The 15,169-nt window shown below is 37.0% G+C and overlaps 1 protein-coding gene across 2 annotated transcripts in view; it reads left to right on the forward strand.

Moving 5' to 3' along the window:
- Positions 1–15,169, forward strand: part of irak4 (interleukin-1 receptor-associated kinase 4) — a 35,127-nt gene that overhangs the window by 16,263 nt on the left and 3,695 nt on the right. The window contains exons 7-12 of one of the 2 annotated variants that reach the window (XM_043709614.1): positions 87–201; positions 324–433; positions 2,554–2,737; positions 6,918–6,980; positions 7,320–7,478; positions 7,565–11,955. In XM_043709614.1, the coding sequence (XP_043565549.1) occupies positions 87–201; positions 324–433; positions 2,554–2,737; positions 6,918–6,980; positions 7,320–7,478; positions 7,565–7,606 (673 nt within the window). In that variant the 3' untranslated portion in view covers positions 7,607–11,955. Of the gene's footprint in view, positions 1–86; positions 202–323; positions 434–2,553; positions 2,738–6,917; positions 6,981–7,319; positions 7,479–7,564; positions 11,956–15,169 lie in introns of those variants that run through there. The other variant, XM_043709613.1, reaches the window with a different exon arrangement.

The raw sequence follows: 15,169 nt of genomic DNA on the forward strand, positions 1-15,169 counted from the left end.
GTCAAGTTTTTAGAAATAATTTACACCAATAATTCTCAAAGAATACTGTTTAATCTAATGATAGCCATAATATGACATATTTATAGATTAAAGCATGAAAACCTGGTTGAGTTACTTGGCTTTTCCAATGATGGAGAACACCCTTGCCTGGTATATGCTTATATGCCTAATGGGTCATTGCTAGACAGATTGGCATGTCTGGTAAGTACAATTGTACTTGGTAACAATCAAAATGTGGTTATATTTATTTTGAAGAGCCTGTTTAACAGTAAACTATAATATTCTTTTCAGTATTAAATTGATTAATTCCAAAATACTTTCAGAATAACACAGCTCCACTTTCTTGGAATAAAAGATGCAATATTGCTGGAGATACAGCCAATGGACTAAAATATTTACATGACAATAATCATATCCATCGTGATGTTAAAAGGTAAAGAACATAAGTGTGTTTACTGTTTCATTGCACTTCATATTTTGTTCTCAGGATATTGAATTTGATTATTGCTGAGAATAAAACTTGCATTCATCAGGACATTTCACAAGAAATACCAAACTAAAGGCAGAATAACAATGATACTACTGATTACTCGATATCATTAGAAGTGTTTCTGTGGAGAATGATAGACAGTTAACAGCCAGTCTTTTTAAAATTTTAAACCAGTCAGGTTGACTTAGCCAAAAATATGTTCTTCCCATCACATAAATAAATAATGTAGTACAGTAGCACCTCGACTTGCGAACTTAATCCGTTCCGGGACCCGGTTCGCGAACCGAATCAATTTTTCCCATTGTTCGGATAGCGTAAGAATGCTTGATCGGCTGTTCACAGCGCACGTGCCAAAGACGAACTGAATGAGATCACGCGGGGCCCGAGAGCTTTTGCGTTCAACAAGCGCATAGCAAAGCAAGCAGGAAACCAAGTGGTCGCACACAGGCTTTTTGCATTCGTACCTTGAATTTCGTACGTACATTGAAGCAAACTTTTACATACAATCCTGTTCGTAAATCGATTTGTACGTGAACAGGGTCGTTCGTATATCTAGGCGCTACTGTATATGAATTTCAGTGCCAGTGTGATGCTAGGTGAGTATATTGTACAACCCAAAGACTGATTGATCATTTCAAACAGAATAACCCCATCACTGTTAACAAGTAAAGTGCTAACTATACATAACCAGCCCACGCTTGCAAAACTCTCAACAGTGTCCAACGTTAGATGTGATTCCATTATTCAACAGCATATGCTATATAAACCTGAGTCTAAAAAGATTTATGCTGACGACCAATTTAGGATTGCGTAATGAGGCATGTTTGCATATCCTGGAAACTACAAATTAATGAGGTCATAGATTCGTTCACTGAGCTGGTGTGTTTTCTGCAGATGTTTCATTGCTTCATGAGGTGATATAGTGCGGATCTTCAATAAAGTGTTGGAAGTCTATCCTGCCTGGTATTTGTGTCTCTGCTTTTTTGATACTTCCAGTTCTGTATTGGAGTGGTTTGTATATGGGGTCCAGTTTAATGTGTTTATTGAGTCAGTTATGGTTGGAGAGCCAGGCTTCCAAGAATTCTCTTGCATCAGAAATACGCAAGAAAATTCTTTGAGGCCAGGCACTCCAACTGTAACTCACTCAATGAACACATAAATACCAGGTGTGATAGACCACCAACATTTTATCAAAGATGCACTGACAATGTCACCTAGCGAAGCAACAGAGCGTCTGCAGAAATACACACCAGCTCGGTAAATGAATCTACGACCTCATCCATCATCTGAGCTATGAATCTTTCCAAAAATTCTAAACTTCATATTAATACACAGGACCATGTACTTTGCAGACAGGAAGAACATGTACATTCACTGTATCTGTGTGAATACAGCAAAATAAACATCATTTTTTCATTCATTTCTCAGAAAAATACATTGATGGGATTCAACATGCTTTGTTTAAAATGTAAACAACATTGGCAGTTAACTGTCAGTTATCATTAACTGATGCATTCTCCATGGCAACACTTTTGTCTATAGTCAAAGACCACTTGCCAACAAATCTGCACTCTCCATTTCTTTAGTATAAATGTTGTTCTCCCTTTGGGTATTTCTTGCAATTTGTCCTGATAAATGTAAGATGAAAAGCTTTGACAAAAATCAGTCTTTTTGCAGCAATATTCAAGTTCTATACTGCAAAATTAATTTTTTGATAATTCTAATTCTTACAGTTGTCCATAAAACGAAAGTCAAATAAATTATTGATTATTAGAACCCCTGCATTATAATGGATTCTTTCACACACCTAGTTCACACTGTACGAAATAGTGCAAGGAAACATAATTTTAACAATATTTAATTAATATTTAATTTTCAGCATTGAAGTTTCCATTTCATAGTTCTTTCTGAGGCACTGTACTTAATATAATACAATGAGCATAGAATATGAATTTTAGTAACCCTAAGAAGCTGATATAATATGCATATTTGCCATGACTTCATGTCCTTGCATATAGATTTTCGCTCCTTAAAGATTGTATGCTGCTCATTTTGTTTTTCAGTGCAAACATCTTGTTGGATGCTCTATTTGTTCCTAAGATTTCAGACTTCGGACTTAGCCGAGCATCATCACGTTTAACACAAACAATGTTAACTGAGAAAATTGTCGGCACAACTGCATACATGGCTCCAGAGGCAATGCGTGGGGAGATTACTCCAAAGTCGGATGTTTTTAGCTTTGGCATTGTAAGTAATAGTGATATTTCTCCTGAGGTTCAACGAGTCAAATTTTTTCCACTTAGTAAAACCGTTAGAGTGTATATCTCAGAAAACTAAAGTTACTTATAAGCTTCAAATGTGTATGAAAGGATTTTCCCTTGCCCTTTGCTGAAAAAGAGCGGCATATTCTTGACTTTTTTCTGAGAGCTATTGGCAGGCGTTTGGGGTGGTCTTGACTCTCAACCCTGGAATCTGGGCTGAGTCCCATCCTAAACACCTCTGGAATAAGTCAGGGAAACCCACACATTCTGTGTGTGTTAATTTTATATTCACTAAATAGTGACAAAAGCAAAAAGTAAAAATGGAGTTTTTGAGCCGCGATCAGTGTAAGTTACGGGGTGCCAGTAGCATGGTAATAATGTCACTGAACTAATCATCCAGAACCCCAGACTAACGTTCTGCAGACATGGGTTCAAATCCTACCAGGGCAGATGGTGAACTTTGAATTCAAGAATGATAAATAAGTTAGCCTGATATATAACCACTGTTCATTGTCAATTAAAAAAAAAACGTCTGGTTCATTAATGTCCTTTAAAGAAGGAAATCTGTCATCCTTACCTGATACAAGTGATGAAAAATGTGTTGCTGGAAAAGCACAGCAGGTCAGGCAGCATCCAAGGAGCAGGAGAAACGACGTTTCGGGCATAAGCCCTTCATCAGGAAGGGCTGCTCCTTGAATGCTGCCTGACCTGCTGCGCTTTTCCAGCAACACATTTTTCAGATCTGATCTCCAGCATCTGCAGTCCTCACTTTCTCCTAATACAAGTGATGCCTCTCAGTAGTGTGGTTGACTCTTAACTACTCTCTGGGCAATTAGGGATGGGCAATAACTGCTGTCCTAGTCAGTAACACCTATATCCCATGAAAGAATAGAGAAAACAACCAAACTGACTGTAGTGAATTATACTGCATATTCCATATTGCACAACAACATCCTTTTCCACTTCTTTCATCTTTTGTTACTGGGTCAGTGTTATTTTCAACCACACCCATCTGATCATACAACGAACAATCCAAGCACGTTTCTTTTCCCACTGTTGTATTGTTACCTCTGGAGTCCTCCAAAGATCAACTCTTAGCCCTGTTGTCTTCCTTATCTACAACTGCCCTTTTGCCACATTGTTTACACACATAGGCTTTCATATACACTCATGAGCTCTGAGCCTCAATCATCTTAAGACTGTTAGACATCCAGTCTTAGTAGTCTGTAATTTGTTCCAATTGAACATTGAGAAGTCTGAAACTATTATATTCCGCCTTTCTACAAATTCAGTGCCCCTGTCATTTTGACCATAGCCTCAGGCTGACCCAGATTATTTGCAGTTTTGCTGTCATGTTTGACCTTGAGCTAAAGTTCCAACTCTGATAACTCATCATGAAAAAAAAACACAAAATCTGCTGCTTTTGTTCCTGTTTTCGCCTTCCTACTCCAAAAATCCTCAACTGTTTTGTTGTCTCCACATTTCACTAGTTCACTGCTGTCTTGCCATCTCCTCACTGTTGGGAACCACAACTTTAACTGCCTCAGATCATATGAGTAGGAGTAGGCAATTCAGCTTCTCAACCCCACTCTGCAGTTTTGAATCATTAGCTTGCCATCCATCTTGCAATTTTTCTATTTTGTCCCTACGTTGTTTGATGCTTTTAAACAGAAATCTTTCAGACTCTGTCTTGAACTTACTTAATAACTGAAAATCCACATTGCTTTGAGGTGAAGAATTTCTGAGATGAGTGAAGTTCTAAGTCATCTCATTCCTAAATGGTTTGCCTTGGTTGTATACACAACGGCCAGAGGAAATATATTTACTGTATCTACTCTGTCTACCCCTTTAAGAATTTTTAAGAATTTTGTAAGTTTCTGAGATCACCTCTCATTATGATTGTGGTTGTAGAAGGTCAGCCATCTCAGCTGTGATGCTCCTCACTTGCCTGGATGAGCATTTCCAACAACATTAAGGAGCTTGAATTCCGAAGTCAGCAGTCTATGCAAACAGCTTCCAGTAGGCTCCCAGGAATATTCATTTATTTCTTATAATTGGGAAAGCTTTCCTCAAAACATTCAACAAATCTTGAACTGGAGGATAACTAGAAAGCAACCAATTCAAACTATGGTTTTTCTACATTTTCATCATTTGGCTAGCCAGCACCGTTCCATCATTGATTGACCAATTCAACATCCAACAGCTGCCAGTTCTTGAGCATAACATATCCTAGTGTTGAAGTGTCTGCTGTAGTCTTAAAACAATTACTAACCTGTAATTAACTTGCCAGGTCAGTTCCCATAAGAAAATATCAGTTTGTTTGCTCTTTTTTCCAAAAAAACATCAAGCTGCTGTTAAAGTTTACTTTTCAAATTCAGCTCCAGACCAAAATGAAATATCATAATAATGAATGCCTCAACACATGTTCTTGCCCACTCCCTCAGCCTAGTTAAATCACTTTGAAATCTGTTTGCATCCTTTTCACAACTTGTGTACCCACCAGGTTTTGTATCCTTTGGAAACTTGGAAGTTTACAATCGGTCCCCACATCCAAATCATTTATGTAGATTGTGAACAGCTAGGGGTCTACGTACTTATCCCTGTAGTTGTCCACTGGTCAATCCTGTCAATCTGAGAATGACCCATTTATTTCTATTCTCTGCTTTCTGCCAGTTCCCATTCCTCATTCTGTGCTATTACTTTCAATTCAATATGCTTTAGTTTTTGTTTATTAACCTGTGTGTGACTTTATGGAAAGCTCTCTGAAAATTCAAGTACATCGCATCCACTGGTTCTCCCTTATTGACCGTTAGTAACAACCTCAAGAAAACTATAGCTTTATCACATATGAGTTTCCATTCGTAAAACCATGTTGACTCTGCCAAGTCAGGCAATTGTTTTCTACATATCCAGTAATCACATGCTTTATAACAGATCTTAGTATTTTCCCTGGTATTGTTATCAGGCTAACAGGTCTGTAATTCCTCATTTTCTGTCTCTTTAAACAATGGGGTTACATTTGCAATGTTGCAGTTTGAAGGCCCTACTGCAGAATTAGAATTTTAGAAGATGATAACCATTGTATCCACCACCATCTGTCGTCATCTCTTTCAATACGTGGTAATGAGATCCTGAGATTTGTAATTTTTCAGCCCAGTTAATTTTTTCCAAAGCTAATTTTTTAATTAATATTTTTCTTTCAGTTCCTCATTGTCACTGGATACTTAGATCTTAATAGTGTCAGCCTTGTTTTGTCTTCCTCTTTGAAGAAAGACACAGTACTTATTTAACTTCTGACATTTCTCTATTTCTTTTCATAAATTGTCCTGTCACTGCCTCTAATGGAACCACCTATGTCCTTATGAATCTTTTCCTTTTTTAAAAAACATACCTACAGAAGCTTTTACAATTCATTTTATGTTTCTTACTGTTTTACATTCCTATTCTGCACTCTTTCGTTATCAATTTCTCTTTTGTTGAATTCTAAAATTTTCCCAGAAGTCAGATTTACAATTCTTTTCTTTTAGCAACTTTATGACTTTTTTTCTTTGTTTTAATACTATCTGAAAGGAATGTATGTCTTTTGAAAACCAAGCATTAATTCTGACTATAGACTCCTCATTTTGAATAAGGGTGTTTCATAATTTCCCATTAATACATTGATCCTGTTCCTTATTATTGGTACTATCCTATCTTCTTTTTCCTTTTTGCCTAAACCACATAAATGTAAATATTCTTTAGTTTTAATTTCCCAGTCTTTAATCCATGTTTTGGAACTCTTCTGTTAACCCTTTCTTGTCTCAATCTCTTGCTTGAAGTACACGTTTAAAATCCAACTTTTTAGACACTGCTGCTCCATTTTGTTGATTGCTCTTCTGAGAAAACAGTTTTGCCAATGACCTCCTTGGGGATTTCTTTGTAGTCAGGCACCCTGTCTGATTGAGGGACTTGGCATCAGGAAGAGGTAGAAGTGGTTGATGAAGGCTGTCACCAATAACCCCCACTTGCCAGGGACTGCAGTTTCAGGCTAAATGTGATGGACATCATCCTCCCCAGTGGAATTGCAGATTCACTGACTGGTATTGCAAGCTGTTGTAGTTTTAAAACATTCAAGATAACTTGTGAAAAATATGAGTAACTGTTCTATTCCTCTTGTTGGACCATAGGTCTTATTAGAATTAATAACAGGACTTCCACCCGTTGATGAATCTCGTGAACCACAATTACTGGTAATGCAACATTTTCATATATACATTTGTAGAAATGACCTGGGTATCAATTCAACTTGATACGATTGATGTCCAGCTGGGGAAGATTTAAAAAGTTTCAATCCTCCCTCCCAACTCCTGCTTTGTCTCTCCCCCTTCAGTCTAAGATATCAGATTCAACAACAAAAGTACACTGACAAATCTAAGGATTTAGATACACTGATCAACCATTGAATTCTTTAATCAATGAAATACAATGTTTATAAGTATCAAATTTGATTTCCTTACTGAGGTCTTTAGAATTCCAGTAAATAATTATAGGTGCAATCTGATTTTTTTACTTTACTGTTAATCCTCAAGTTTGATATCAAAGAAGAAATTGAAGATGAAGAAATGTCTATCGAGGATTACATTGATAAAAAGATGCAGGATCAGGACTCTGTGACAATTGAGAAAATGTATTTAACTGCAAGTCAGTGTTTAAATGAAAAGAAGAATAAGAGACCAGATATTAAAAAGGTTTGTACTTTGTTATATTTATTCCATTTACAATTATATAAATATTTTTTAAAATATTGCATTAAAAGCAATTATGTTGTTTACAGGTATACGATTCATTGCAAGAGATATCTTCAGTTGCTTCATAATGAGATGAAGTCTGGAGCCTCTGTTACAAGTCACAACAAACATTATTGAGAATATAATACAAAGTTTGGATTTCTGATAGCCACATTATTCTGGTTGGTGTTGTTTGAGTATGAGATGAGGAATCTCAAATTAGACTTAGGTGACTGAATAGGAAACTCACCCCTTGAGCCCATTCTGCCATTCATTATGATCGTGGTTGATCTGGTTGTGGTCTCTCTTTCACTTCCCTTCTCCTAACAATATCTAATATCTATCTAGTTCTGCCTTAAACGAACTCACATATCCCTGCCTCTACTGCTTTATTGGGAAGAGAATTCTACATGCTAACAGTCTTATAAAAGAAAAAAAAACTCATCGCGTCTTCAGACTGAGACCTGTCATTATTAAACTGTATCTCTTGGTTCTTGTCTCCTGCACTGAAGGAAACATGCTCCCTGTATCTACCATATCAAGCCCCCCTCAAATACAATGTGTCTTATAAGTTCACGTCTCCTTCTTCTAAAATCTTTCATAAAATAAGCCCTCCATTCCAGGAATGAGTTGAATTTTAAAAAATGAGAAATGTTAAATTAACCTTCCCTGAAGTGCTTCTAAAGCAATTTCTTTTTCCAATAAGCAAACCAAAACTGTACACAATTGTATAGCTGGCTCTATACAGTTGCAATAAACCTTACCTCTTATATGCTATAACCCTTGCAATAAATTCCAGCATTACATTTGCTTTCCTAATCATTTATGTATTTGCATACTAACATTGAGTTTTGTATGTCAGGACACTCAGATCCCAGAGTTCTGTAATCTCTCTCTATACAAACACTGCTTTTGTATTCTTCCTGCCAAACTGGACGAGTTCAAGTTATTGATACTGTATTCAGTCTGCCAGGATTTTGCTCGCTCACTTCTTATCTCTATCCCTTTGCAGACTCTTTACCAACTCGTGACAACTTACTTTCCTACCTCTGTTGGTGTCACCAGCAAATTAACAGCTGTGCCTTTAATATTTCCATCTAAGTCGTTGCATATAGTTGAGGATCCAACACTGAATTCTGTGACATTCCACTAATTACTGTTTGCTAATGCAAAAAGCACATTTATCCTAATTCCCTAGTTATTGTAGGTGACCAATCAATTATCGGTAACATAAGGAGCAGTAATAGGCACCTCAGCCCTTTGATCCCACTCCACTAATTAATATAAACATAGCTGATCTCACCTCCGTCTCAACTCATTTTCCTGCTTGCTCCCAATAATCCTTTAACCCATTAACCCAATACTAATTGAAAGTCTGTCTGTCTCCTCCTCAAATTTATTCACTGTCCCAGCATGTACCACATTGTGGAATAGTGACTTTTGTGGATTCACAACCCTTTGAGAGGAAATAATTCCTCATTTTCTGTAGTGAATCAGTCACCCCTTATCTTGAAACTGTGACTTTCCATTCTAAATTGCCCCATGAGGGGAAGTATGTGCTCTACATCTACTTTGTCAATCCCCTTTAGCATCTAATAGACCTCAATTAAATATCCTGTCATCTTTGTAAATTCCAGCAAATAGAGGCTTAAACTGCTTAATCTCTCCTTTATATGACAAGCCTTTCATCTCTGGAATTAATTCTCAGAATTGTTTCCAATGCAATAATATCTTTCTTCACGTATCTGTGCTAATAGGTTATCCCTAACACCATAGGTTCTTAGCTTTGATGCAGAACCTTATTAAATGTCATTTGCAAATTGAGTGCTCCAAATCTACAGGTTCCTCCTTATCACTGGCCGCAAAAAATGCTAATAATTTAGTTATACATGGTATCACTTTCACAAAGCAATGTTGATTCTGCTTGAATACATTATAGCTGGATACTTAGAAAATCATAACCTCCCTAATGGATTTTCACAATTTCCCCAAGACAGATGTTAGGCTAACTGGTGTAGAGTTGTTTGCTTTCTGTCTCCATCCTTTCTTGTATAAAAGTATTAATGTAGTTACTTCCAATCCTTTGGTATCCTTCCTGAATCTAGGGAATTTTAGAAGATCATAACAAATACCTTCTAGTGCCTTTGCAGGCACTCCTTTTAAGACCTTAGGATAGAGGCCATCCAGTAGTTTTCCCACCACATTTTTCCTTGTGATTGTGATTGTTCAAATGCCTTCCCCTCTTTATGTTTTAGTATCTTTTGGAAGTTTTCTAAGAGATCTAGTGAAAACAGGCACAATGCATCTATTAAATTCCCTTAAATTTCCAGAGAACCATCAGTAGGTTTAGTAACTCTCTTCCATTTAATGATTCGGAGATGCCGGTGACAATCACCTGATGAAGGAGCGTCGCTCCGAAAGCTAGTGTGCTTCCAATTAAACCTGTTGGACTATAACCTGGTGTTGTGTGATTTTTAACCTTCTTCCATTTAAGTACTTGTAAAATCTTAACATTTGTTTATATATTACAGGCTAGCTTTTTCCTCATACTCTTTTTAAGCCTATTCTTTGCTGGTTCTTAAAACCTGACCAATCTTCTGATTGTTACAAATTTGTACAGTTTTTCTTTAGATTGATGTAATCCTTAACTTCTTCATTTAGCCACAGATGATGTCTCTTGCCTTCTCACTGGAATAAATCTTCACTGAATGTTCTTAAAATCTCCACTGTCATATCTTTTAATCTATTTTCCCAGTTCAGTTCAGCCTTCATAGATACTTCTTAATCAACCTGTTCAGACATGTAATAAGTGTAGAGCAGGTGGGACTTGAAAACAGGCCTTTTTGCTGAATTTACCTTAACTGTATCCACTGAATCCCTCTTGAAATTAGTCAATTTAAATAAAACTAAGGAGTGACATAAGGTAAAGGCAGATAAATAAAATTAAGCTACAAATGAACCATTGCTTAACAGAATTATAGAATAGGCTCAAGAGGCTGAATTGCTTGCACTTTTGTATATATTGGGAATATTTCTGTAACCCTTATGTAAAATCTGAAACATGTCAACTAACTGGGTCCCAGCTCAAAGGTAAAATACTGTAGATACTGTAAACCTGAAATATTTACAGTTTTTTGTATGATCAGTTCCACAGCAGCTCTGAAGTGGTGGTGATATTCCCAAGCATTTTTAAAGTCTATTTTCTTATAGGCAGTCAAGATTGTGAATTTGGAAGTGCAGTCAAAGGTATTTTGGCAAGTTACTGCAATGCACCTTGATTTGGATACACTGTCAGTGGTGGGATGAATGAATATTTAACATAGCAGGTTGGGTGTCAGTCAAACTTTTCTTTAAACTGTGTTGATCTTGACTGTTATTGACTCGCTCATCCAAGAAAGTGAAAATGTATTCCATCACACTTTGATTGTGCCTTATAGATGAGTAACAGACTGTGGTGAGTCAGGAGATGAATTACTTTATGGAGAATTTCCAACCCTTGACTGCTGTTGTAACCACTTTTTTTTTTAAACAGCTGGTTCAGTTAAGTATCTGGTCAATGGTAACTTCCAGACTGGTGTTAGTGAAAAGTCTTTGTACTTGCATTAATGCTCTTCTTGGGCTGACATTAGAGACTGCCAATTTGAGTATTTTTAGCCAGTGTACACAAGCTTGATTCTCTCCTTTACATGAGTCAATTCTGGTTGTCTGTTTATCATCTATAAGATTGCGATTCTTTTTTTGATTCTGATAATTACTTTTAAACTTCACAGATGCTCTTGGTCTGTAAACAGTACTTATACCACTTTGTTACAATTTTGGCAGAGATTGAGAGTTCAGTTGTGTGGCCAAAGCAAAAATGCAGTTTTCACAGTAATTTCTTCTCTCATATAAACTAAGATTTTTACCCTTTCACACAACATAAATGAGGCATGGATGATAACCTGGTTATTGCATTATCTTTGCGCTATGTGAGTTCTTCTATCCATTTAAAGAAGAAATGTCAGAGTTAAAACTAATAGGCAAGTTTGCTTACAATTCAAGATAATTACAAAGAAGGGAAACAGCAAATTAGTAGTAACAATGTACTAAAATTGTGTTTTTGTAATGCGAAGTGTACTTTTTTAGTTTCTATGTTGTAATACTACCTCACTGAACTGCTAAGAAATTAAAATGAAGTTGATAATAATAGTGATCATTGCATGATAAACCCATTAATTACCCATTGATTTTAATGCTTCTTCTGGGCTATTGCCAAAAGTATTTAAATCACTTGAACATAAATACTATTTTGATAGGCTACTGTACAACTTTCTCGAAAAGAAATGACTGGTCAGTACTTTTCTAATAGAAATACGACTTCTCTTAGACTCAACTGTTGGTGCTGACGTTATATTTGCAACTGCCCTACATACTAACTTCCCTGATAAATTATTAAGTATAATATATACTAACTTCCCTGATAAATTATTAAGTATAATATTTTCATGGAGGAGAAAGTGAGGTCTGCAGCTGCTGGAGATCAGAGCTGAAAATGTGTTGCTGGAAAAGCCCTGAAGAAGGGCTTATGCCCGAAACGTCGATTCTCCTGTTCCCTGGATGCTGCCTGACCTGCTGCGCTTTTCCAGCAACACATTTTCAGCTATAATATTTTCATGGCTATTGTATTTTAGAATGTAGCCATTTGCAAGCCTAGATAATGATTTAATCTGTACATTGGCTCATTATGAGCCATTAATAAATTTCTAAGTATAATTTAGAATTTGCTATCTGTAAAAACATTTATAACAGTCAGAGTTGAGATGTTAACAAGTGAAATATTTGTCATTCACATGTTAGATTTAAGATTGCACATGTGGCAGATTATTTGCAATGTAAAGTGCAACTAAATTTTTATAAAGCCATGACGGTCATGTATATGTGCTTCCATTTATTTTGTAATATAAAACTGAGAATATATTTGATCTATGAAAAATTCTTTGAATTAAAATCATAAAATCAATTTCTACACCAATTTTTTTCTTCAACTATTAAGAAATAACATTGATCATATTTAATCCACCACTATATTTCACTGCAAATAAATGTTAAGTCAAAGTGTAATTTTTATCCCTGAGCAATCCTAATCACACATCTATTTAGTCAGCCACTGTAAAGATTTGAATTGTGGTTAATAATACTCATTTTCCAACAAGAGGATTTTCATCAAGTACTGCATAAAATATTGAACAGCCCATGCTTAAATTGTGTAATCAGCAAGCTCTTAGATTGTGCAGGATGCTACTTAAAAATTGAGAAAAGCAAAGACATGCAATCGTGAAAAAGTAAAATCACAGACTAATATTTTAGGTTAAAAGTAAGGCTGTTACCTTCTACGTGAGTTATGATTCTGATGGATTAACATGATTGATTTGGTCGCAATGGAATAAAGCAATACTCAATAGCACTAAAAACTTCTTATTAAATATTAGTGGATTTATTTGTTTCGTAACATTACAAACTACATACATTCTCATCATTGTAATACTTCATCTAAACCACTCCATGGTGACTAAACATCTGAAAACAAACCTTCCAGCTCAGCGAGCAAACTTACAACCTGAATCTCAACCTGAGCTACAAATCTTCTCAAAAACCATAAACACTTTGGCCACTATCTGAATGACTTGATCATTTGTCACACAGCCAATTTCTATGGCTTCATTATATGAATCTTCCTTGTCTTCATCACAATCATTGGTAATCCAGGTAATCTCAGCATCATTGCTCCATAAGTAATCAGCCTCAGGATGTACATTCACCATTCTCCATTTTGGATTCACTTGTTCACAATACTGAAGTGATCAATTTCACTGTACCTGTTTAAATCTATTGGCAAAATTTTTATCAAGAATATGTTTGCATAATTCTACATTTAGACAAATATTTTCACCTCTGGGTCTACACTTAGACAGCCCCTACCCTGTTCCCTTAACCCCACATTTACAATTGTTAATCCACCTAATCTGCATATCCCTGGACACTACGAGGCAATTTAGCATAGCCAATCTATATCAGGGGTTGCTTTGTCCTGAATGGTTTCAAACTGCTTCAACTTTGTTGGGAACTATATCCACTGAGGCAAGTGGAGAATCTTCCATTTCGATCCTGAATGGAAGTTGCCTTGTACTTAGTGGACAGACTTTGGGAAGTTAGATGGGGAGTTCTTGCTGCAGGATTCCTAGCCTTTGACCTGCTCGTTGGTATGGTATTTAGATGGCCGATCCAGTCTAGTTTCTGGTAAAACAGAAACTGCCAAGATGTACTTGAAGACGTATTCAGTGATGGCTATGTGATGAACATCATGTGGTGATGATTAGATTCTCTTGTTGGAGGTGGTCATTAGTACCACACAAGTGGCAGGCAACATTAGTTATTTCTGGCCAGCCCAAATGTTGACCAGTTCTTGCTGCATATGGACACAGGCTGCTTCAGCAGGAGAAATGCTGAACATTGCGCAGTAAACATCCCCACTTTTAACCATATAATGAAGGGAAGATCATTGCTCAAGCAACTCAAATCATTGTTGAAGAGGAGAGTGTGAAACGGACTGGTAAGCTAGAAGAGATACTTGTTGGGAAGGAAGATGTGTTGGGCATTTTGAAAATCTTGAGGATAGACAAATCCCCCGGGCCTGACGGGATATATCCTAGGATTATGTGGGAAGCAAGAGAGGAAATTGCAGAGCCGTTGGCAATGATCTTTTCATCTTCACTGTCAACGGGGGTGGTACCAGGGGACTGGAGAGTGGCGAATGTTGTGCCCCTGTTCAAAAAAGGGAATAAGGATAACCCCGGGAATTGCAGGCCAGTTAGTCTTACTTCGGTGGTAGGCAAATTAATGGAAAGGGTCCTGAGGAATAGGATTTATGAGTATCTGGAAAGACACTGCTTGATTAGGGACAGCCAGCACGGATTTGTGAGGGGTAGGTCTTGCCTTACAAGTCTTATTGAATTCTTTGAGGAGGTGATGAAGCATGTGGATGAGGGTAGAGCAGTGGATGTAGTGTACATAGATTTTAGTAAGACATTTGATAAGGTTCCCCATGGTGGGCTTATGTGGAAAGTCAGGACGCATGGGATAAAGGGAAATTTGGCCGGTTGGATAGAAAACTGGCTAACCGGTCGAAGTCAGAGAGTGGTGGTAGATGGCAAATATTCAGCCAGGAGTCCAGTTACAAGTGGAGTTCCGCAGGGATCAGTTCTGGGTCCTCTGCTGTTTGTAATTTTTATTAATGATGTGGAAGAGGGAGTCGAAGGGTGGGTCAGTAAATTTGCAGATGATATGAAGATTGGTGGAGTTGTGGATAGTGAGGAGGGCTGTTGTCGGCTGCAAAGGGACTTAGATATGATGCAGAGCTGGGCTGAGGAGTGGCAGATGGAGTTCAACCCTGCCAAGTGTGAGGTTGTCCATTTTGGAAAGACAAATAAGAATGCAGAATACAGGGTTAACGGTAGGGTTCTGAGTGAGGTGGAGGAACAGAGGGATCTTGGGATCTATGTTCATAGATCTTTGAAAGTTGCCACTCAGGTGGATAGAGATTGTAAGAAGGCCTATGGTGTATTAGCGTTCATTAGCAGAGGGATTGAATTCAAGAATCGTGAAGTGATGTTGCA

This window comes from Chiloscyllium plagiosum, chromosome 19, assembly GCF_004010195.1.
Source record: "Chiloscyllium plagiosum isolate BGI_BamShark_2017 chromosome 19, ASM401019v2, whole genome shotgun sequence".
Lineage (NCBI taxonomy): Eukaryota > Metazoa > Chordata > Chondrichthyes > Orectolobiformes > Hemiscylliidae > Chiloscyllium > Chiloscyllium plagiosum.